Source organism: Grampus griseus (genome assembly GCF_964374135.1).
Source record: "Grampus griseus genome assembly, chromosome: 5".
Classification (NCBI taxonomy): Eukaryota; Metazoa; Chordata; class Mammalia; order Artiodactyla; family Delphinidae; genus Grampus; species Grampus griseus.
Window position 1 is genome coordinate 140,644,161 of NC_138998.1, and position 24,781 is coordinate 140,668,941.

General features: G+C 56.3%; 1 protein-coding gene across 1 annotated transcript in view; it reads left to right on the top strand.

Moving 5' to 3' along the window:
• The first annotated feature begins 5,943 nt into the window (after positions 1–5,943).
• Positions 5,944–24,781, top strand: part of PDE9A (phosphodiesterase 9A) — a 99,207-nt gene continuing 80,369 nt past the window's right edge. The window contains exon 1 of the mRNA XM_082654137.1: positions 5,944–6,034. Within this exon, the coding sequence (XP_082510263.1) occupies positions 5,966–6,034 (69 nt within the window). The 5' untranslated portion in view covers positions 5,944–5,965. The remainder of the gene's footprint in view (positions 6,035–24,781) is intronic.

Below are 24,781 nucleotides of genomic sequence, written 5' to 3' on the forward strand. Positions count from 1 at the left end.
TCCCTCGCAAGGGCATCATTTAGTGGGGACACGGTGGCAGGGTGCACAGGGTGAGTGAGGGTTACGGCAACGCCGCTCTTCCAACCAGGACAAGACAGCCCCGAGCCCCGACGTGCACCAGGCCCGGGCTCACGCACGTTCGCGCGTTATCACCCACTGCCGTCAATCTTCAGGACACCTCGGGCCAGCTGTTGTCACCCCCTTTGATCAACAAGGAGTCAAGCTTGGGAGGACACGCAAATCATACGGGGCTACATGGCGGGAATCACACAGGATGCCAGGCGTCAGGGACCCAGGGAGGAGCTCCCCACCCTGGTCCAGAGATCTGGGGGTTCAGGAAGACGGCACCGTGTAAATGACACCTGAATGGACCTCAAGGAAGAGGCGATCAAGGGGAGGAGAGAGGGAGGGACATTATTCTCGGATGAAATGAAGAGCAGACACGAACGTCACAGCAGAGTGTCTGCTGTCTTCGGGGGATGGGGACGGAGAAGGACAGGACAGATAGTAGACGCCAGGTGTGTCACATGGGAGGTCCCCAGGGAGGCCAGCCAGGGAGATGACAGGGGCAGATGGACCAAATAGGAAGATCCAGGGACACATACTCACGAAGGAGCGGGGAGGGAGGAGAGGCAGGTAGGAGGCCACAAAAATGGACCGAGAGAGGACGGAAGAATGTCTTGACCCGCCAGCTGCCCAGAAAGGGAGTCACCGCCCACGAGAAGGGGACGAGGGGGGCCAGCTGGGGGTCCTGGCAAGGAGCGTGACTCCACGCCACCGCCGTAAGCAGACTCGAGTGTCTGCCTGGGTCTGGAAGGCTCACGGCGCCACGTTTGTGAAGCAGACCTGTTCTTCCCTTTGCAGCCGCTTCCAAGGAAGCAGGAGGATGCTGCCTCGCGCACGCTCCTTGTTTAGCACTTTAACTCTTCCCCTTTCCCCGTTTTATGGCAAAAATAACATCACAGCATCAGAAAAAAATGTTTTTTATAAAATGCCTAGAATCCTACCAACCTAAACCAACCATTTCGTATTCTCTTCCTAAATCGGTTCAACTCTCCGCCAGGTTTCACAGAGCCTAGCACGGCAGGTAAACCCGTCAAGCAGGGCCGGGTTCTGTCCACAGCCAGACCTGCGTCGCCTGGCCTGGAGCGCTTGCTGACAAAAGGGTCGGGGCGGGAATGAAGGGTCAGGGTGTAAATGCCTCTTTGGATTCTGCCCTGTCACTGGCGGGGTTGTAACTTCCCTCGGCCTCCATAAACCGTCATAATCATCGTCCTCAGTATTCCCTCCGGCAAATGCGCCACAATTTAATTAGCGGTCCCAATCTTTGGAAATCCAGGTCACATCTTTCTTTATTTCTTTTTAAATTTTTCTGTTATAAACGACATCTCCTTTCTAAGCCAACAAGAAATCCAGAAAGCTGACAAGAGGTAGAGTTTTGATTACTTCAATGTGTTATGAAGATACCGCGAATGAAGTTAAAAGAGAAGCCACTGACTTGTAGAATATATTTGTAAAATATACGATCGTCAAAGGGTTACTATCCTTTGTACAATATAAAAGGAGCCAGTAGAAATCAGTGATGAGGAAAATCTCGATGCCCAGCATATAGGGAACCTGATAAATAAGGAGCAGGTAAGAACACAGGTATGTCCGTGACCCCCTTGGATGACCACTAAGAAGGGCTGGGTCTCCACCTTCTGACCTGGATGGGACTGTCCCTTTTTTCTGCATTGTTTGAAATATTTACAACTAGTAATAATTTTGTAATTACCAAAGCCATCAAAAGGAGTAAGCTGATGTGTGTATAAATCAAATACTGTACCACTGAAGCTGGCACTGCCATCGCACGAACGCTTGGGGCAGGTGGGCCAGAGGGCACACGCTTCCTCTCATTCTTGGTGCCTCCTGGCAGATGGTTTTCCCAGAAGGTTAGAGCAGTTTATGGGGTGTTCGGTTTGTTAGAAATGCACAAAGCAGGCTGGTTCCTCCAAGAGGCCGATGGTAAAACTCTCAGAACGTAAAGCATCTTACTCTGACCAGCTGGTTAATGCTAATCCTCTCCCAGGGTGTTTCCAGACCCCCTTTGACTACTCCAATCCCCTTTAACAAGGCCCGCTCGGTGCCTTGTATGCAGTAGGCGCTCATACATTTTGCTTGTTCGACAAATTCATGTTGGGGCACGCCCCCGCCTCCCAGGTCGGAAGAATTAGCACAGGAAGCAACTGGATTATTTTCGGAAGAGTCATTAAAAACACCAGTTACACCCAAGACAGACGAGGCAGAGGACGCCCTGGGGGCTGGATCGGCAGCTGCCTGCAGACCCGTTGGCCCACCCCGTCCTGGGGCGCTGCAGGCCGGGGGTGGGGGGGGGGAAGATGCTCCACCTGGCCCGGCCCCGGCTACTCTAGACGGATGCCTCCTCCCACCGACAGAGACACCCTCCGGACTCTTCCTGAGTACTCTGAACTTCCTTCCCCGCCTCTGCATCCTTGCTGGAGGCCGCCCACTCTGGGGGCACAGGGCAGACCCTCTATTCCTCCTCATTGCGGCTTTGCCCCTTCTTGCCAGGGATGAAGAGCTGGTGTGGGACCCGGAAACCCGCCTCCAGCTCCGCAGGCCACAGTCTCGGCCCTTCCGTTCTGCACTCTGGCTCTGACTTCTTCATTTGAAATTCTTCCTTGATGAGGTCTTTATGGCAATTAAAGGGTGAGCTCTGCAGGCAGGGATGAGCCCGTGCGCAGGCCGGACGGTACCAGGAGAAGTTTCAGCCCACACGGAGGCTGACGCCCCCAAGGGGCTGGCTGTGCACTTCCCTGAGCTCCTTCGCCTCCGCCCCGGCCCTGCGAGATTCAGGCAGGGTTTCACACCCTGACAGCCCAGACAGCTGGAAACTTCGCCCCCTGGACCCCCTCAGGGCTCTGAGCTCAGTGGCCAAGTTGCCACCAGGCCCCAGGCCTCCTGCCCCACCCTGGCTCGTCATCCGGGCGCAGCCCTCCTGGCAGAGGCAGGCGGTTTCCTTCCGCTGTATCTTGGCTCTGGGAACTTACACTGGCTGCGATTCTGGTGGCCAAGCCAGGATCAGGAATGCAGGTCAAGGACGCCAGGGAGCCTCTGGGCTGATGTGGTGCAGGCAGAGGGGAGGGGTGGCTGCTGGAGCCTAACCCCAGGGGCCGTCCAGGATGGAGGAGCACGAATTTAGGCAGAACCCCCGTCTGCGGAAGGGAAGGGGAGCAAAACGCAGAAATGATGTCACCGAGCCTTCATGAAAAAGCCAAACGATCTCCAGATCAGAGGCGGAATCCAGCCACTCCTCCTCGCCCCAGGAGCCCAAACCACTGTCGTTCTTCGCAAAGATTATGGGGGCAGCTCCTCCTGGACTCCCGCCACCCCTCCCGTTAGGGCGTCCCCACCCAGCAGCGGCTGGACCCGAGGGGGCCGCGTCTCTCCTCTGCGCAGCCTTCTGCGCAGCTCCATATGAAAGAGCGGAACCACGGCCCTGGTACGGCCCTGCCACCCCTCACCTCTCTGACCCACAGCCCCTGCAGGCCCCCCCCTGCCCCGTACCACCCCCGCCCTCCTCTCCTGGGGGAGGGGCCTCGGCCTGAGGCTGCTCCGTTTGCTGGAAGGCTCTTTCCTCCGATGGACACGGGCCCCCTGCTCCCTCACCCCTGTGTGTTCCCGCCAGCCACCCCGCCGACGTCAGCGCTGCACACTCCATGGCGCACGCCTTTCCCCTCGTGACTTTTCTCCTTTGCACTAATTATCATCCAACATGCTACATGTTGCATTCATTTACACCATCTCATCTGTTTCCCACTAAAATGCCGGCTCCTCCAGACCAGGGATTTCTGTTTATTCTCCACTTAATTCCCCGGGGCCTAGAACAGCACCGACACACAGCAAGGGTGGCGCTGATGAAGGATGGAACCTCGGCTCCTGGGGGCGCGGTAGAGGCAGGGTCTGCTGGCTCAGGGATGGAGTAACTGGACAGCAGCCTAGCTGGTCAGATACTTATGGGGCGATTATTATTCTGAATGCAGAATGAGCCAGACAGCGTAAGGGCCACCCCCAACACACAGTGGTACGAATGCACCGTCACAGAAACTCACCCTCTGATCGGTGGTAAACGGCCCTGAAGAGCTGCATTCGGTGTTTGGGCGCCCGAAGGAGATGGTCTGAGAGAGCAGGGTCAGATGACAACAAGACACGGAGAATAAACAAGTACCAAGTTAATGAGCCATCTGCCGGGCGGTGAGCTTGCCACGCCAGGCAGCACGACAGCTCTGCAGATTGGTCACCAGATGAGCCCAAAGAACGTCGGAACGTTCGACAACAAAATTGAGCTGTCATGACACTGCTCCTTCCAATTTTCTGCGGATACATTTTCACAACTGTGAGTCAAGTGGCCAACTGTGCCCACCCAGCAGGGTTGACCCTCCACCCCAAAGGCCTCCTGGTGCCTCTTCTCGCCTCCAGCCACGTGTAAAGCCAATCTCGTGGTGCCCAGGTTCTGACGCGGTCCCTGCGCGTCACTGCGCTGGACGCAAGAGCAAAACCAATCGGCCCCCCACCCCCACCCCAGAGCAGGCAGGGGACGTGAAGCGACACATGCTGGACCGTCCAAAGGCTGAGGAGGACCACTTCACCCAAAGATGATGACCCCACGCTCCCCAGGGCTCCAGCCTGGCCAACTCTCCAGGCAGCTGGGAGGAGTCTGGAAAGCCCGTGACTATCCACCAGGTGGAGGCCAGATGGCCAGGGAAGGAAAAGCAAAGACCATTGGCCGTGGCCGTGGTCAGCCGAGCCTGGGCGGACCGGCAGGGAGGAGGGAGCCTGTGTGCTCCAGCCACTGTCTCAGTAGGCAAGCCCCAGACATTCATCAGATGAAAAGCAGTGGCTTGGAATTCTCTTAGAACGAAACAATAAGTGCATTCTCTGTCTGGTTTCGACACCAGCTTCCAAAAGCAACAGGCACTGAGAGCCATTCAGCATCACCGCCCTCCCAAAACTTGTTTCCGCCCCCTGAGAGAGCTGGGGAGCTGCAAAGGCAGCCCCCGCTGTGACCTGCAGGTCAAGAGCTGCCTGCAATCCCTCCCTTTTTTCCCACACTCCCTGTGGCAATTAACAAGGGGGGTGGGAACCAGAACAGTGCTGAAACCAGCAAATAACTGGTGGCTGGGTAATCCTCGCTCTGGCTACATGAAGGACAGAAATAAAATTGCCATTTCAGCTCTGGGTGCAGCTGGAAAAAGCTTTCACTCTCGAGGATGTACAGAAAACTTAGGGGAAGGAGGTACATGGAGAAGAAACTTTTCCCATCTCCTATTGAAACTAATGAGAACGGCACTCACAGCAGGGAGAGCAGGAACCCAGGGCGATTCTCCTAGCGTTAAGTGGTGCTTGGGTTTAGGTCGCGACCACAAATAGCGTACGGCCCCATGCCAGCCAGGTGATGGAGTACCCACCTGCGGCAAAGGAGTCCCAACTGGCAACTGTCCACCTGGGGAGGTGACCAGCCCCCTGCAGCCAGAGGGGGTCGCTATGGGAATCTGGTCACATGGGGAGGTGACCAGCTTTGCAGCCAGAGGGTGTCGCTCGCTATGAGCACCTGTCCAGAGGGCACTTGGAGACAGGCTGCTTGGCCCTGTCCCCAAGGCGGCTGGACTCAAAGGCAAGATGAGGGGGTGCGCCTTAATGTGGGAGGGGAAGAAAAGGGAGTGAAGATAAGGGAGAGAGGAGAAACGGGCAGGGAAGAGGAAGGAGGGAGGAAGGCGGAGTGGGGGAGAGGAGGAGGGGGCGGGGAGAGGAGGGGCCGAGTCGGCGGCACGGGCCGCAGCGGCGCGCTGGTTGGCTGGTCCCCGCGTCCTCCCGCCACCCACCCCCTCCTCCCACTCTCCGCCCTCCCCGCGGCGGCTGGCGTCGAGAAAGTACAGTAAAAAGTCCAAGTGCAGCGCTCGTCGAGATGGGAACGGGCTCTTCCAGCTACCGGCCCAAGGCCATCTATTTGGACATCGATGGACGCATTCAGAAGGTAGCCCCCTCCCCAAGCTTCCCAGCCCGGCGCGGGCGCCCTCCCGGCGCGCTCCCTGTGGTGCCAGCCCGGCGGCGGCCCCTCCCCGGTGACAGCGCGGGGTCCCGGAGGCGGGTGGGGGCCGGCCAGGGGGCGCCGGCGGGGGAGGGGACGGCGGTCGAGCGAACCGGCATCCGTGGAGCCTGCTGCGGCCCTCGACAACTCGGGCCGGGGGTTGGTGGGGCTCTGCGGGGCAGGTGTCCCCACGCGCGGCCCCGTGGAAAGGCGCGACTGCAAGGGGGGATTTTTTCCATTTCGTGGGCAGAGCTTTCTTTGTAACAGATCTGATGAGGCTGAGTTCCTCCGTTCAGAGGCTGGTCCGTTAAGCCTTTTACTTCCGGTGGAACACTCACCCCGGGAGCCGGTGGGCAGACCTGCCGGGCAGAGTCCTCAGACAGGGAGGGTGCCTGGAGCTCGCAGCCCCTGTGGGGACCGGGCACCGCTTCCCGGCCAGCAGGGAGCAGGTTGGGCGGAGGGGTGTCGGTAGAGGCTGGCTCAGCAGGGACTGCTCATCCCCCACCTCCTTCAGTTACCCATCCCAGCAGGTGGCCGGCTCTGACCGCCAGGGGGTGACCCCGGGGCTGCTCTACCTCCTGGGCCCGCCGAGAGACTGGGTGACCCTCTGGACCAGCTTTACGTTCAGAGCATCTCCTGCTTCTCACTGGCAGAGAGGGACGATAAGAAAGCTGCTTGGAGCGGGCTTCTCCAAGCTCCCCGTAAGGTCCTGGGCGCGGGGGACAGGGAAGGCCCCGGTGAGGGAAACGCTCCGAAATCTCAGCTGCATGTTTCAGGGAAACCCTGCAGCTGCCGCGGCTCACTTTGCTCTTCTCAAGGTGGCGCACCCAGAGCTGGGAAGCAGGGGGAGATGCCCCAGCCCGGCACGGAGTAGCCTCGGGGGCTCGGGTGTCTCCGGTTCTCACACAAGCCTCTGCCAGCCGCCTCACTCTCAGCCCATCCCCTGCTTGATCCCAGGAAAGGAGAAGTATGGGCTCCCCTTCTCCCACTATAGCCCGCTTCGTTGGAACCATATAACGGGAAACAGGAAGCAGCTGAAACAAGGGCAGGTGGCCCACCCCCTCTTACTTCATCAGCACAGGGCAGGTGGTGACCTGATGCAGTACTCCCCCCAGGTCCCCGGACTTCCAGGGCTGGGCACCTGTGACCGCACAGGAATTTAAGAGCCTCCCCAAAGGAAGAAAGGGCCCTCCGCTGAGTACTTCCCTGCCCCAGCATGGACACACATGCACACACCTGGGCACGCTCGTGTGCACATGCGTTCACACACAGCACGCACATAAAAATATGTGCACGCACCACATGTAAACACACACAAGCACAAACACACACGCATGCACACACGTACACAAGCACACACGCTTTTTCTACCCCAGCAGAGGAGAATTATCCAAGATTGGCCCTTTTTATCTTTGGAAAGAGGTGAGATGAGATGCTGTCACCATCAGAAGTGACAGTTCCTTCCCAAGAACTTCCCAAAGGTTTCCCGGAGAAATTCAGTGGGATGTGGGTGAAAAGTGGAAGAGAGGGTCTGGAGGGAGGTGAAGGTGAGTGGCGGGCTCAGCTCAGCCGTCATTGTGGGCATTTTGCGGCCTAGATGCTCAAGGTTTGGGTGACCTCCACGAAAGCAGCCCTGCAGGTGGCCCTGGGAGACCGCGGGCACCTGCGCTCGGGGGTGCCAGATCTGATGTTGAGGGTTGGTTCCACCACTTTCTGTGATCCTGGGCACCTAACCCTTGGCTCTTCTGAGCTGGCCTCCTGGTCAGTAAAGTGGAACAAAAACATCTGCTTCATAGACTCTCGTGCGCAGTGAAGGAGGCCATGTAGACAGAGTGCCTGGAACACTCTGGAACACAGCGGGCGCGATGCTCTCTCTCTGTTTCGTCCGTGCCCTTTAACTAATACAAAAGGGGGGAGGGAGACAGTGGTCCTCAGACCTCTGCCATCTGTGTCAGTGCTTCTTGACCTTGCTGTGCGCCCTCTGCCTTTGTTGCCGGCCCTGTTGGGGGCTCCTGGCTGCACCTTTAGCCCTGGGGGAGAACCGGATCATTTGGGTTTCCAGGCATGTGCTAGAAAGTCATAACCCCGCGCTCACCTCACGCTCGACACCCAGCAGCACTGTTGGGACTTTAATCCTGGGTTGAGAGCTCCTACAGCAATGCTTCCAGCGGCTGCGGTTTCTTTTCTTAAAGTCCCAGGCACTGGATTAATTCCTAAAGTTCCCAGCATGCAGTCGTGTTCTCTCTCCCTTTTATCCCCATCCCACCTCCTTTCCGGGAAAGGTCACTCTTGAGGGGAGAGCCCCGCGGAGTCGGAGTCAGGGGATGAGGCAGGTACCGCTTCTGACGCGTGTGCCGTTTTGTCCGCCCATCGTCCCTCCTGCGGCCCCCACGTTGTTTCTGCTCCCTGTCTGTCCAGTGCCCCGGCTCCTGGTCCTTCCACGCTCCCCCCAGAGAGGGGCCCAGCGGGGAAGAAGAAGATAACAGGCAGAACAGTGGCTTCTGGGGCTTCCCTGGTGGCGCAGTGGTTGACAGTCCGCCTGCCGATGCAGGGGACACGGGTTCGTGCCCCGGTCCGGGAAGATCCCACATGCCGCGGAGCGGCTGGGCCCGTGAGCCATGGCCGCTGAGCCTGTGCGTCCGGAGCCTGTGCTCCACAACGGGAGGAGCCACAGCAGTGAGAGACCTGCGTACCGCAAAAAAAAAAAAAAAAGAACAGTGGCTTCTGCAGATGGTGTCGGCTCCAGCAAAGCTTGGGGTGCAGACGTAACGTCTGTAGGGACAGCCAGCCAGCGTCCCCGTCTGAGGCCGTACCGTAGTGATCGTACCGTAGGTGTTCCAGGTTCCTAGAGAAACCGTGACGGCCCTCGGGAGGCTGGTTCACTGCTTCCTTGGTGTGAAGGAGACTCCAGCACACACGGGCACTTCACCTGCTCAGGTATCCAGTGGGAGGCCGCCACGGGGATCTGGGGTCCACTTGAGGGATCCGTGTTCCATCCGCCGGATTCTCCTGCAGAGGTTGTGCAGAGGAGGCTCAGAGGGCAGACGTGGCTTATCTTCCCGGGTCTGGGTCCTTCCTGGGTCTACACAGAAGCAGCATCCCAGGTGGCTGGCAGCCATGGCAGGAGCCAGACGGCGGTCCTGTCCTAAGCGCCTCCACTACCACCCCCACGGCCTCGGGTTAGTTACCTAACCTCTCTCTGCCGTGGATTTCTCCGCTGTCACGCGGGGATGCTAGTTGTGCTGCTTGTTGTAGGAGTCCAAGCGGACAGGGCAAATAGCTTAGTTATCCAGACGAGTTTACTGAGCAGCTGCTATGTGCTGAGAGCCGGGATCCAGCTTGGTGAGTCCCCCCGAGCCATGGCCTCTCTGCCCCCTGCTTCCCCCGGAAGGGACAGATAGTAAACTGCCGCTGTTGCAGGGTGCCTGGTGATGGGCAGGACACCGCGGGATTCGGCTGGCAGGAAGGGGCTGTGATGCCGGCCGTACATGGGGCCCAATGAAGAGGTTTCCTTCCTCAGAGAAGACTGGCGTTGTGGGGAAGGAGCCCTTCTCGCAGACTGGGTGGGCTCAGGAGGACCCAGGCCGGGGGCTGCCGTATGGCCAGGGCTGCGGCCTCACGCGGCCCGCAACACCTCTGCACACCTGTCCCCATCGCCTGCGCCTCCACCTGCCAGGGGGGCGGGTGGGACCTGGCACCTCCCAGCCCCAGGTGAAGGAGGAGGGAGTGGGAGCCCCCAAGCCCGGAGAGCCAGCACCGCAGCTCTGAGGACTCTGCTCTAGGAGCTGATGCGTCCTGTTCCTACCCAGAGGGCTTGCTGTTTCTCTCCGCAGCTTCCCCTGACCTCAGAACCTGCTCCTTTCTCCTACCCGTGTCCGGAGCAAGGATGAGCTCAGCAGGGTTGCCCAGGGCATGACGGGACAATGCCCTTGGCATCAGGGAGCTTGAGGGGTCCTGCCTGGTGGCACGTCCAGGCGTGGGTCTGCCCACCTCCTGAGTGAGGCAGAGTGAGGCCTTTGTGGGACCCCCGGACCTGGCCTTGGGCTTGGGTTTGGTGAGAGGCCTCATCTGGGCAAGACTGACCACCCTGGAGACCATGATAAGTGCCGCTGAAAGGGACCGCCTGCTGGTGCATCGCCCTGGTCTAGCGGCCCCCTGGGGGACAGCCCCTTGTCGGGGGGCCGCCCTCGGCCTCTGTGAGTTGCCACGTCCTTGTTCCCGCCTCGCTCTGCAGCTGGAACTCGGGTCTTAATGGGCGATCAGCCACTTGAGTTCTGCTAAGTTGTTTCTGCTCTAAAATAATGGAACAAATGAGAAAAATCCAAAAGGAAGAGCAGTTAGAGCACTGGAAAGTTAAAATGTCAAGAGAAGGCTGTTCCCAGTTCCAGCGCCTTGTTGTGGTTGGTTCTCCCCGCCCTGTGACTGTGCCCCCTTCCCCGCTGGGGCTAAGCCCCCGTCTGCCGGGCCTTCTCTCCACCCTGCTGCCCTCCCCCCAGCCTGGCCCTGTTGACACCTGGGACCCCAGGCCGTGAAGCCGGCACTCAGCCCCCGTGGAGCTGCGGGGCCGGGCCTGCCATCCCCTCCCCAAAGGTTCCCCCGGGGCTCAGGCCCGCCCTCCTCCCTGCGCTGGGAGCCCCGCTCTCCTCCCTGCTCTGGGAGCCCCGCTCTGCCCGCTCTGCCGCAGTCTCCCTGTGCCGCCCTGCCCCGCTCTGGCTCTGCGCCCTCCGAGGACGGCAGCCTCCGCTGCCTCTGGCACAGACACGAGCCAGCGCTTCACGCTGGCCGATCGTCTTCAGCCTGTTTGCTGCAGGGTGCACCTGCCCCCGTCTGGTCCAGCGCGGTCCTCATGGCGGGGCCTGGAGTCCCTCCCTGGCTCATGGAATGTCTTTCCCCTCCTGGAATGTCTGGCTGACTGCCTGGTGAAGCCTAGTGGAGATTCCCTTTTGCCCGCAGACGTGTGCCCCTGCTTTGCCCCACGCTCAGAACGTCCCTGGCCTGCCGACCGGAAGGGTCTATGCCCGTCTGTACAGGGATGCACTCCCTGGCCAGGCAGACCCAGCGAGTCCTCTGGGCTTCTGCGCTGCTGTCCTCTCCCCACATCACTGCCAGGTGCACTGCCCTCCGCAGTCCCAGCAAAGTCGTTTATCCTCCTTTTAATGTTCATAATGTAAGCGCTTTAAAAATATATTGAAATGGTAACAAGCTAATTGCAACCAAGGGAAGTTGGAGAAAGGGGGTCATTCCATACCCTTTCAGGGATTCCGGTGTGAATGGAGGTATAGGGCTGGTCGTGATGGGGAGAAGACCCAGACCCTCGCCTGTGATGACCCTCTGTCTGCAGCTGTGCCAGAGCCGGGCTGTGAACATTGATGTCTCCGTTTTCAGTCTCTTTTTCAACAAGTAGATCAGCCGCTAAAGTAAGTCAGCCTGACTCCTGAGATGCCGTATCAGGTGCTTCCAAATAAGATCTCTTGGAAACTCAGTCTCTCAAATTTTAGCCCGAGGTCGTGGAGAACTCGGGAGGCTGCTGGACTCCCTCCTTCCCACTAGCTACGGTCGGAAAACCTCTTAAACCAGACACTTTCTGACATCTGGACGCCCCAGCACGGGGTTGGCTGGAGGCCCGAACCTCACTAATGTCATCAGGGTTGGCGGGTAATGACATGGAGACCTTGCCGGCTAAGCGCAGGGGGGCCGGAGCTGCTCTCGGCGGTCATGTGGAGGGGCAGAGGCCGTGGTGCTGGGCAGACAGCCTCTCAGTGCCCGGCTCTGCCACGGAAAGGTCACCTTCTCCTCGGTGAGGTGGGTGCGGTGCTGACGCCCCACACGGGGTGATGCGAATGGCGCTAGGCAGCACTCGTACAGAGCCCAGGGCGGAGCCGGCCACCCGGGGAGGCTCAGTAAACACGTCCTGTCCCCCGGCCCCCTCCCTCTGCCCTGTCCACTCGGAGACTCTGGAAGAAGCCTTCGCAGTGCCTTGGTGTCCCCGGTTTCATATCTGTGAGCCAGCCCACTGTGACAGACAACCACAAAGACAGGGGCAGTGCCAAGGCTCCGAGACCCCGGCCCACTGCCCAGGGCACCTCCCTCTCCGACCCGGCAGAGGCGAATCTCTTGCCCTGAATGAGAGGGCCAGTGGCCTCACCAGAGCCCTTGTGGGCCAAGCAGCTGCTTGGCCTCAGAAACGTGCAGAGTACGGCTCTGAGTGTCAGGGAAGAAAAGCACGGGCAGGGCGCCCCGTCAGGCAGCTTCTGGGAACCTCATTTGCACACTCAGCTGGGATGCTGAGCCCTGTGCCAGCCTCAGGGACCCCGACACAAGCCCAGCAGTGGGCAGCAGGGGCTGGGCGGACAGGTAGCCTTGGGTCACTGCAGGCTGGGGCCCCACTCCCCTGTCCTGGGTTTGCGGTTTGCAGGTGGCAGGCTGCACTCCTGGGGACTGGGGGAGGTCTTTGGCAAGAAGGGCTGAGAGGGTCCCCAGAGGACACAGAGGGCCCTCAGGTGTCCATGTCAAGACAGCTGCAGCCCAGCCCTGCCCCAGTGAAGGATTCCTCCATGCTCCCATCCCCTCCCCTTCGGCTGGACGGGCCATGAGACGGGAGGGGGGCCCCGGCAGCCCCCGCCCAGGTGTGGCAGAGGATGGGCTCCAGCCTGGTGGACGGCTCGCGGCCGGTGCAGGAGGCGTGTCAGCCGCCCAGCTCGAAAGACGTAGAGACGGAGCCACGGCCTCTTGCTCAGCTCATCGGGCTAATTCCTCCCACTTTCGTGGTTAAGTGTTGGCATTGCCAGGGTTCTGAATCTTTTTGAGAAAAAAGTATTCTAAGGTAGTGCACACTTAAAGATGCAGCCGTGAGAGTATAAAAAGTGCACCCGTCTCTCCCCGGGCACCGGGTTTGCAGCCGTGCTGTGGGTCACTGTACAGGGCATTCACGTGCCTTGGAAATGGCACCAGACGTTTCCAATCTCAAAAACAACCTCTGCAGTCGATGCTGTGGTTATTTGCCTTGGCCGCGGCCCTGCCTACCTGTCCCCCACCCCATCACCCCACCAGGTACCACATCTCCTTCTCAATTCCCAAAGCTGATCGCCCGATGGGGACTTCTGCCTGAACAGAAACTCACAGCACCTCTGAAAACTCGGTCTTGACACAATGAAAGAAGAGCTAGAACGTTCTGTTCAGTTGGCTTTAGATGCCCTGCCTAACATTTTTTTTAATTTTTAAAAATCGTAGTAAAGGGCTTCCCTGGTGGCGCAGTGGTTGAGAGTCCGCCTGCCGATGCAGGGGACCCGGGTTCGTGCCCCGGTCCAGGAAGATCCCACATGCCGCGGAGCGGCTGGGCCCGTGAGCCGTGGCCGCTGAGCCTGCGCATCCGGAGCCTGTGCTCCGCAACGGGAGAGGCCACAGCAGTGAGAGGCCCGCGTACCGCAAAAAAAAAAAATCGTAGTAAAATACACATAGCATAACATTTTACCGCCTTCGCCGTTTTCAGTGTACAGTTAGTGGCACTGATACATTCACATTGTCGTGCGGCCACCACCACCGTCCATCTCCAGAACTTTCTCATTTTCCCAACTGAAACTCTGTCCCCACTAAACACTGACTCCCCTGCCCGCACCCCAGCCGCCCGGCAGCCACCACCCTACTCTCTGTCTCTGTGAATCTGAGTCCTCTAGGGACCTCCTATAGGGGGGGTCATACAGGATTTGTCTTTTTGCGACTGGCTCATTCCACTGAGCCTAATGTCCTCAGGGTTCATCCTTGTTGTAGCAGATGTCAGGACGTCCTTCCTCTTTAAGGCTGAATAAGATTGCCTTGTGCGGAGGGACCACATTCCATTTATTCGTCAATGAATTTGCCTGCTATATTTTAAACCTGAATCATCTCCACTCTTATCACCTCAGTTTGCAAAGCGTAGGTCTGTTGCAATAGTGAATTATTGTGTCTTCTGGAAAACTTTGTGTTCCCAAAGCCCTCCCCCGTTTCCTGGTCCTGGTCATGCTCATCCAGGGCGGTTGTGTGCGGTGTGGTCTATGAAGTGAAATGTTACAGGCCGGGACGGGAGTCAACTGTTCAGGGAAGACAGATGCTTTTCAGATTCAATTACACTCAGTCCGTTTACCAGCAACATGACATCACGGTTGAGAGCACCGATTCTGGGGCGGGTTCGTCTGCGTTTGCACCTGGGAGCGTGCGGGCAAGTTACATGCCTCGGTGTCTCCGTCTGTGAGGTGGGGGGAGGCCAGCGTCCACTTCACAGGGCCGCAGTGATTAAATTCAAGCATGTGTGCTGAAACGGGGTGGCATGTGGTGTATGTTTAGGAAGGTCGTGTTATTTTTACTTGTTTGTTTATTATTTACGCATGTCATGGATTCAAGCTGCCGGATCTCTGTGTCTGGCTGGGGGAACCTTCCCGAGACGTGTGGCCCTGTGTGTCGTGCCATCGTTCCAGGCACAGGACCGTGTGTCCAGGAGTGCTCTGTGGAATGGGGGGGCCGGCCCAGCCCCTCGGGTGTATCCAGCTCTGTGATACCTGGTGACTGTGTTCCCCAGGTCGGCCCCCAAACCTCTCTTCCCAGCAAAGAAAAGACCGCAAATGCCTTTCATTTCTCCTCCGACTGTTTCGGAGGTGGCGCTCCATCAGGACAGCGGTGAGAAGGGAGGACGGGGGGAGGGGGGGGGACGTGACCACCCAGTGCAGGCTCTCAGCTTGGATGCGCTGGGACCAGCAGTCCCAATCGTGACGTGGGGCAGCCTGCATGCCCGCGTGCTCTCCAGCTGCATGAGGGTTTCCAGGCTTCTGGGTCGTTTGTTTTGCTGGAGGGGATGGTAGCGGTACCCACAAGCACTTACCGATAATTTTACAGGCGAAACCAGCCTTTGCTGTGGAAACGAGCGGTGCTTGGAGAGTGCTCTGCTGGTTGCTTTCCCCTGCGGCCCCAGGACCGCTCTGCTGTCTCTGTCCCTTGGATGCCGACTGTGCTCCCCCAGCCCCCGTGTGCAGCCTGGGAGAGCTGCTCGGCCCTGGGCGATCTGTCACAGGCAGACCCTCCTCAGTTTAGCCGAGAGGGAACACGGGCCGCAAGGAAAAGCGGCCGCCGCCCTGCGGTCACCACCGCCCGGCTGCAGGCTCCGGGAACCAGGGTGCTGTCCAGGTGGGGTCAGGCATCCCCGAGGCCAGCTGCAAGGTGCATTGATTCATTCTGTAAGCAGAACGGTTAGCAGACCCAGTGATTCAGGCTGGCTTTACCCCCACAGCTTCTGCCTTGGGGATTTTTTTGTTTTTACATTTATAGCCTTACAACTAACAGAAAAAGAGGCAGTGCATTTGACATGATCGTCTAGAGATCTTCAGTAATCTCTCCACCTGCGATTCCCATTTGCAAGAACAGCTAACCCGGAGCATCGTTCCTTGTTACGTAAAGGCTGACTGCCGGCAGAAGCAGCCGGGCGTGGCTGGCGGCTCGTCTGGAGCCCGTCTGCCATGCGCACCGGTTCCAGAGCGCTTCGGGGAGCAGCCCCCAAAGTGTCTGCGCTCAGAGTTGTGTTATATAAGCTTCACAGGGGGAAGAGTCAAGATGTGGGCAGTGCTTAAAGGCTCAAAATTCATGGTCACACATACCCTGAGATCTCAGTGAAGCTTCTTATGTAAGCCTCAGATGTCTTACCGTCACTATTAATAACAGAAAAAGAGCAAATACAAGAAGCAGTGGAACACGTGACTCAGAGATGGCTTAAGACGCCCCCTGGAGCCCGCAGGACGTGCGGCGGTGGTCCAGCATGTACTTGAGACCCATTTTGCGGGGGGTGTTTCGAAGGCTGAGCCCCAAAGAGCGGAGATGGGAGATGGCACCTGTGCCCTCCTGGCAAAGACGGCCCCGAATATTCCAAGGGGTGAGGGTCTGAGAGGCACTTCCTGTGGCAGGGTTATAAAGGGGCGCGTGTAGGAGCAGTGAGTTTTCTCCGGGAGTATTTCTTGAAGCTACTGGCACCAGGCAGAAGAGGGATGAGATGGGTCCCAGCCTCAGGGACGGAGAGGACACTCCCGTGCAGGTGATGCCTGGGTGATGGAGGGTGCTGAGGTGGGTGGGCAGAGGGTGAGGGCGGCCCTTCTCAGAGTCAGACTCGGCGGCCTGCCCTGGGCACCCAAGATGTTAAGCCTGATCGTCAGGGCCCGATTCTCAGGGCTCCCGTGAGTGAGCCTGGAGGGTGCGGGCTGCGTGCACCGGCGGACGTGGCTGGGTCCTCCACCTGCTCCCCTCTCCCTGCACCCCATATTTCCCCCCCGGAACGTGACAACATATGCCAAGCCCTGCACCCTATTTTTTCCGACTCTTCCTGTGCACGGCATCTCCCCTCCCAGGCCTTTCCCTGAAGCCCAGGGCCTCTCCAGGGATGGGGGACTCTGGGCCTCTTGGGCACTGGTGCTGGAGCAGCGGGGCCCCCTCTACGTCTGGGGTTTCTGACTCGGTTTGCGGCCCTGTGGTGACCCCTCCCCACACACCCCCAGCGGATGCAGGTTGGGTCCAGACACCACAGGGCCCCCTCGAAGCCTCCAGCTCCCACCCCGCCTCGGACGTGCCAGGCTTGGCTTCTGGAAGAAAAAGCCAGGGTTTAGTGGCTCTCGGCCAGCCGCTGTGAGCCCCAGGCATCACATTAAAACTAGTGAGCCCCAGAGGGACTGCTTGGTTCAGCGCAGAGGCTGCACGGGTGACACGGCCTCCACAGGCTGGGTGGCATGGGTGCCACGCGATGTGGGACACTGGGCGTCTCGGCGTGGCCCAGGAGACGCGACATCGGGGACGAGCACCCCCGAAAGTGCAGCCGCACTGAGCAGAAACCCCGATCTTTGGAGGCACTTGTAGCAGCCGTAGAGGATGCCCGTGGGGGTTTTCTCCCGATGGTGGACGCCGGCCTCCTCCCGGATAAGACGCAGGACGGTGGGGCTTGGACCCGCTCAGGGCCCCCAGCGTCACCCATGCCCAGAGACATTTCTTTTCTGGCAGGAAAACTGTGCTCAATTTTTCTAATGAAATTTCAAGCGATAAAAAGAAAAGGAAATACAGGAGGCGATGGAGGGAGGGAGGAAGGAAGGCGGCCCCCACTGCAGATGGAAGCCTCTCAGCTCCCCTGCGTCCCACGACCAGCTCAGCTCACTGGACTTTCTCCCCAGCTCCCATCTCAGTGCACACGCCACTGTTCGCCAGGGCGCCCGCGTGACGGCCCCAGGTGCCTCTCTGGCAGGTTCCCGCCTGCCTGCGTTGTCACCTCGTCCTGTCTTTGTTCCCGTGGGTCCCCACCGTTTGGGGTGAATTGTGTCGCCCCCAAAAGATATGCCCACGTCCTAACCCCCAGTACCTGTGAACTGGACTGTGTTTGGAAATAGGGTCTTTGCAGATGTAACCAAGGTGAGATGAGGTCGTGCTGCTTGAGGAGGGGCCTTTATCCCACGTGACTGTGTCCTTCAAGCACGTGCAGAGAACAGAAGGCGGAGGTGGAGACTGGGGTCATGTGTCCACAAGCAGGGAGCCCCAGGGGTTGCTGGCCGCCACCAGAGCCTGAGAGAGACGAGGACGGACGCTCCCCGAGAGCCTTCGGAAGGACCCAAACCCGCCATCGCCTTGACGGCAGACTCCCGGCCTGCGTAAGCTTCTGTGGTGTTAAGCTGCCCGTTTGTGACACTTGTTCCGGGAGCCCCAGAAAACTCATACAGTTGCCTCGTTTTAACTTCATTACCTCTTTAAAGACTTTCTCCAAATACAGCCCTGCCCCGAAAGCCTTGATCGTGCTCTGGAAGGGGCTGAAAGGGGCAGCTTCCCTAGAACCCTCGGGGTCCCGGTTCATCCCCACTGGGAATGACAGTGGGACGTGGGCGCTTGCTTCGCAGGACAGCCGCGCTCTCCGGCCTGAGCTGGAGGGAGGGGCCCTTCCCGCCTCCTGGTCACGGTCTCGCTTTCCCGCGGTTTCTTCTACAGCTTGCCTTTTCGCCCTCCCCCATCCCCGCCACACTCACATTCCGCCTCGAAACAGGGCCAGAGGGACTGCATGTTGGGGGAAGGCTCCCCATGGGTGGTCGCCGAGGGGCTTCGGCGCCAGGTCCTCTCCCCCTGCGCCCTCCCAGCCGGGGCACCCAGGAGCCCTGACCCCAGGATGGGTCTCCCGGGACCACACCCGGAGTCCTGACGCAGCAGAGCCGCGCGGGCAGGGTAGCAGGACGAGGGCCCGTCGAGGGGAAGTGCAAGGCTCGTGGGCCACGAGCTGCCTCTTACTGGGGTTAGATCTCGAGAAGTAAAGCAAATCTGAGGCAGACAGACGCCCTCAGCCACGGCCTAGCTTCGGGCCGCGCTCCGAGGGAGCTCCGCGGCAGCGCATTTCTCGTTCTTCCGCCCCCCGCTTTGTGCATTTTCAGTCCCCTGGGAGCCATTATTTCTAACAATGGAGCTTGGCCTCAGACACCAGAAGCGAGAAAAAACAGAAACAAAGCAACCCTGAACGATGACAAGAGCCGTGAGTGGATCAGCTGTGACAGATGGGTCCAGGGTGGAGGCTGCCGCAGACTCGAGCGGGGAAATGGGCCGCGAAATCCCGCTGAGGCTCAGGGCAGCGCAGAGCCTGAGCAAGTGGGGGTTACAGAGTCTGGGTGGCCGCGTCCTGCCGGCGAACGTGCACACGTCCAGGGCAGTTCCCACGACTGGACAGTTCCCAGGCTCTTTCCCTGCAGCCTCCCAGCCTCACCGTCCCCCAGGCCCACGGCAGCTCTCAGGGGCTGAATCACAGCCTTTGACCCGCTCCCAAGCTTCCAGCGTCTCCGCCCTCTAACCCGTGCTTCCCTGGCCCCGTCCTGCAGTTTGGTCCCAATCCTGCAGACACTCCGTGCCTCATGCAGCTTCAAGGACTCCCATCGCCTGCAATAAAAGATCCCAGCCTTCTCAGAATGGAGGCCAAGGGTTTGTTAGCTCCCTGGGACTGCTAACAAATCAGCCATGAGCAGCGTGACTGAAAACAGAAATGTATTCTCTCACTGTTCCGGAGGCCAAAAGTTCTAAATCAGTATGACGGGGGTCGGAATCGAGGTGTTGGCAGAGGCCCTGGGGGAGAATCCGTCCCTGCCTCTTCGGCCTTCTGCGGTTGCCAGCGTATCTTGGCTTGCGGCCTCATCCCTCGAGTCCTCAAGGCCAGCATCTTCCAACCTCTCTCTGCCCCGGCTTCACGTCACTTTCTCCTCCCTGTGTTGTCGGCTCTCCCTCTGCCTCCCTTGTGATTCTGTGATTTCATCTAGGCCCACCTGAATAATCTGGGATGATCTCAGGAGCCTTAATCTAATCACACCTGCAGAGACTTTGCCCCATGAGATGATATTCACAGCTTCCCGGGGTTAGGGTGTGGGTATCTTTGGGGGGTGGGGCATTGTTCAGGGCCAACGGCCACTTGGCTGTAAACACATTCTAGCCTCAGCTCACAGCACGTTTCCTCAGCCCCACAGGCTCTCCACACGTAGTCACTGTGCCCTAAGCCCAGCGGGATCGTCGGTCTAGAATTGTGGGTAGGGTGGAGCGAGGTGATCACACTTGCCCTTCACCTCCAGGCTGATTCACCCTGCTCCTTGTGGCCTCCCCATCCCTTGAGGTCGGCCCTCTTTCACAGATGTGTCCCATCTGCCTTTGTTTTCGTGTGTGTCGTGGACATCATCGCCTCCTCTGCCGCCGGGTACATATTACAGGCAGGGTCTTAGACATCTCTCTGCTCCCCCCACCAAGTGTCGCTCTTCATTTTGATTGCATTAACTCGTGCTGCACTAGGCAATGTGCCTCTCACACCCTGTCACCTAACAGGCTGCCTCGACTGCCTCTTGTGTGTTGGACCCCGGAAGAGGTGCGTGAGGAAGAGATGAATCTCGGGAAGTGGTGGTTTGCTTCAGAACCTCAGGCTCAAATCACCCCACCACCCCCTCAGCTGCTTATCCAGCGGCCCCAGAATCAGCAGACTGGGCTTTGCTTCCAGCAGTGCCACGTGCTGGTTGTATGATCTTGGGCCTCAGTTTCCACATCTGTCAATGGGGCTAGTACCTGCCTGGCAGACATTTGGGTCATGCTCACCACATCCCAGGTATCTTGGGACGTATTTTATAGAGGCTGTGCATCCTCCCCAGATGGCAGATGAGGAAAGTATACAGTGAAGGAGGTGAGGAATTTGCCCACCATCCCAGAGTCCTTGAGAAGCAAAGCTGGCTGTGGAACAGGAGGGCAGGCCTCAGGCTCTGTGCAGTGAATGTGCCTCTCGGGGAGAAGGAAGAGCCAGCCATGGGGTGAGGTGGTCATTCCAGTATCTGGGGCTCAGGGCAGAAGCTGCCCAGGGGAGCCCCGCAGCGCCGTGAAGCTGGCCCTGTCCACTCTGAGGTTGAGATGTCTAAGACCAGAGATGTTGGGAGACTTGCCTGGGGCACACGGTGTATTAGAGGGGGAACAGAGTCAGGTCCTGGAAGCCCAGTTCAGAGGCTTTTCCTCGGCCGGTTCGTCACGCCCTTACAAGCTCTGCGAGAGCAGTGAGGTTGGTCTCTAGGGACCTCTCTCTGCATTTGTCCCAAACTCACCCTCCCACAATTCCAGGAGGCTTTGCGTGTGTGCTGCCCCCCGAGCGTGTCCATGATTCCCAGCTGCGCCCACACCTGGTCTCCATCATCTAAGACGGTTTATCGCACTGAGCCGCCAGCTCCTCTCCCTTCCCTCGGCCTGGCCTTCACCCGCTGCTGGACTCGCAGTCGCCCTTCCTTTTCATTCCCACTCACTGGTGTGAACCTGGATGAGTGCCTCTACTCTCTGAACCTTAACACCTGCGAAATAGGAATAACAGTGCCCACCTTTAAAGCTTGCTTTAAGGATCAAAGATAATGTGTGTTCTTCCACAAATAAACGGCAAGAAAAGGGGACCATGTCTCACACACACACACACACATACACACACACACACACGCTCACACTCGTTTTCAAGTCAGGATCCACACAAGACTCACCTGGTGCATTTGTTTGCTGACCCTCTTGGTCTTTATCCATTTGTTGCATCCCTTACGTTCCTTTTGCCATTTTATTGTTCAAAGAAGACATATTACTTCTTGTCCTCAAAACATGCCCCAAGGATAGATATCTGACAACCTGAGAAGTGATAAGGGAGATTGTTGTCAATTTTATTTCCATGTGATAATCGCACTGTGGCTATCTTAAACCGTAAGAAAGAGATCTTATATTTTAGAGATCCACACTGAAATACATGCATGAAATAATACGATGTCGAAAATGAGCTTCACAGTGACCCCACTGGAGGGCGAAGTCGGGGGACAGGCAAAGCAGGATGGGTCTCGCGATGAGAGTCGTGGAAGCTGCGAGGTGGGGAGGGAGGCCCCGTTATGCCAGGCCTTCTGCTTTTGCACGTGTTGGAGCATCTCCATTATACAACAGTTCCTCTTTCCTTTCAGAGAATGTGTGTAATGTGTCTGGCTCATAGTAATAAATGGTAGTTTTTGTTATTATTTTTATTTTTGAACACCTTTATTGGAGTATAATTGCTTTACAATGGTGTGTTAGTTTCTGCTGTATAACAAAGTGAATCAGCTATACATATACGTATATCCCCATATCCCCTCCCTCTTGTGCCTCCCTCCCACCCTCCCTATCCCACCCCTCTAGGTGGTCACAAAGCACCTAGCTGATCTCCCTGTGCTGTGCGGCTGCTTCCCACTAGCTGTCTGTTTTACATTTGGTAGTGTGTATATGTCCATGCCACTCTCTCACTTCGTCCCAGCTTACCCTTCCCCCTCCCCATGTCCTCAAGTCCATTCTCTATGTCTGCGTCTTTATTCCTGTCCTGCCCCTAGGTTCTTCAGAACCACTTTTTTTTTTTTTTAGATTCCATATGTATGTGTTAGCATACGGTATTTGTCTTTCTCTTTCTGACTTACTTTACTCTGTATGACAGACTCTAGGTCCATCCACCTCTCTACAAATAACTCAATTTCGTTTCTTTTTATGGCTGAGTAATATTCCATTGTATATACGTGCCATATCTTCTTTCTCCATTCATCTGTCGATGGACACTTAGGTTGCTTCCATGTCCTGGCTATTGTAAATAGAGCTGCAATGAACATTGTGGTACATGACTCTTTTTGAGTTATGGTTTTCTCAGGGTATATGCCCAGTAGTGGGATTGCTGGGTCATATGGTAGTTCTATTTTTAGTTTTTTAAGGAACCTCCATACTGTTCTCCATAGTGGCTGTACCAATTCACATTCCCACCAGCAGTGCAAGTGTTCCCTTTTCTCCACACCCTCTCCAGCATTTATTGTTTGTAGAATTTTTGATGATGGCCATTCTGACCGGTGTGAGGTGATAACCTCATTGTAGGTTTTTTTTTTTTTTTTTTTTTTTTTTGCGGTACGCGGGCCTCTCACTGTTGTGGCCTCCCCCGCTGCGGAGCACAGGCTCTGGATGCGCAGGCTCAGCGGCCATGGCTCACGGGCCCAGCCGCTCCGCGGCACGCGTGATCCTCCCAGACCGCGGCACGAACCCGTGTCCCCTGCATCGGCAGGTGGATTCTCAACCACTGCGCCACCAGGGAAGCCCTCGTTGTAGTTTTGATTTGCATTTCTCTAATGATCAGTGATGTTGCGCCTCCTTTCATGTGTTTGTTGGCAACCTGTATATCTTCTTTGGAGAAATGTCTGTTTAGGTCTTCTGCCCATTTTTAGTTTGGGTTTCTTTTTTTTTGATATTGGCTGCATGAGCTGCTTGTAAATTTTGGAGATTAATCCTTCGTCAGTTGCTTCATTTGCAAATATGTTCTCCCATTCTGAGGGTTGTCTTTTGGTCTTGTTTATGGTTTCCTTTGCTGTGCAAAAGCTTTGAAGTTTCATTAGGTCCCATTTGTTTGTTTTTGTTTTTATTTCCATTTCTCTAGGAGGTGGGTCAAAAAGGATCTTGCTGTGATTTATGTCATAGAGCGTTCTCCCTATGTTTTCCTCGAAGAGTTTGATAGTGTCTGGCCTTACATTTAAGTCTTTAATCCATTTTGAGATTATTTTTGTGTATGATGTAAGGGAGTGTTCTAATTTCATTCTTTTACATGTAGCTGTACAGTTTTCCCAGCACAACTTATTGAAGAGGCTGTCTTTTCTCCATTGTATATTCTTGCCTCCTTTATCAAAAATAAGGTGACCATATGTGCATGGGTTTATCCCTGGGCTTTCTATCCTGTTCCATTGATCTATATTTCTGTTTTTGTGCCAGTACCATGTGTGTACTAGCATGTCTTACAGTTTTCTGCGTACAGGTCTTTTGTCTCCTTAGGTAGGTTTATTCCTAGGTATTTTATTCTTTTTGTTGCAGTGGTAAATGGGAGTGTTTTCTTGATTTCACTTTCAGATTTTTCATCCTTAGTGTATAGGAAGGCCAGAGATTTCTGTGCATTAATTTTGTATCCTGCTACTTTACCAAATTCATTGATTAGCACTAGTAGTTTTCTGGTAGCATCTTTAGGATTCTCTATGTATAGTATCATGTCATCTGCAAACAGTGACAGCTTTACTTCTTTTCTGATTAGGATTCCTTTTATTTCTTTTTCTTCTCTGATTGCTGTGACTAAAACTTCCAAAACTATGTTGAATAATAGTGGTGAGAGTGGGCAACCTTGTCTTGTTCCTGATCTTAGTGGAAATGGTTTCAGTTATTTTTTTATTTTTTATTTTTTGTGGTACACGGGCCTCTCACTGTTGTGGCCTCTCCCGTTGCAGAGCACAGGCTCCGGACGCGCAGGCTCAGCGGCCATGGCTCACGGGCCTAGCCGCTCTGCGGCATTTGAGATCCTCCCAGACCGGGGCACGAACCCGTGTCCCCTGCATCGGCAGGCAGACTCTCAACCACTGCGCCACCAGGGAAGCCCATGGTTTCAGTTTTTCACCATTGAGAACGATGTTGGCTGTGGGTTTGTCATATATGGCTTTTATTATGTTGAGTAAGTTCCCTCTATGCCTACTTTCTGGAGGGTTTTTATAGTAAATGGGTGTTGAATTTTGTTGAAAGCTTTCTCTGCATCTGTTGAGATCATATGGTTTTTCTCCTTCAATTTGTTAATATGGTGTATCACATTGATAGATTGCGTATATTGAAGAATCCTTGCATTCCTGGGATAAACCCCACTTGATCATGGTGTATGATCCTTTTAATGTGCTGTTGGATTCTGTTTGCTAGGATTTTGTTGAGGATTTTTGCATCTATGTTCATCAGTGATATTGGCCTGTAGTTTTCTTTCTTTGTGACATCGTTGTCTGCTTTTGGTATCAGGGTGATGGTGGCCTCGTAGAATGAGTTGGGGAGTGTTCCTCCCTCTGCTATATTTTGGAAGAGTTTGAGAAGGATAGGTGTTAGCTCTTCTCTAAATGTTTGACAGAATTTGCCTGTGAAGCCACCTGGTCCTGGGCTTTTGTCCGTTGGAAGATTTTTAATTTCAGTGCTTGTGATTGGTCTGTTTATATTTTCTATTTCTTCCTGGTTCAGTCTCGGAAGGTTGTGCTTTTCTAAGAATTTGTCCATTTCTTCCAGGTTGTCCGTTTTATTGGCATAGAGTTGCTTGTAGTAATCTCTCATGATCCTTTGTATTTCTACAGTGTCAGTTGTTACTTCTCCTTTTTCATTTCTAATTCTATTGAT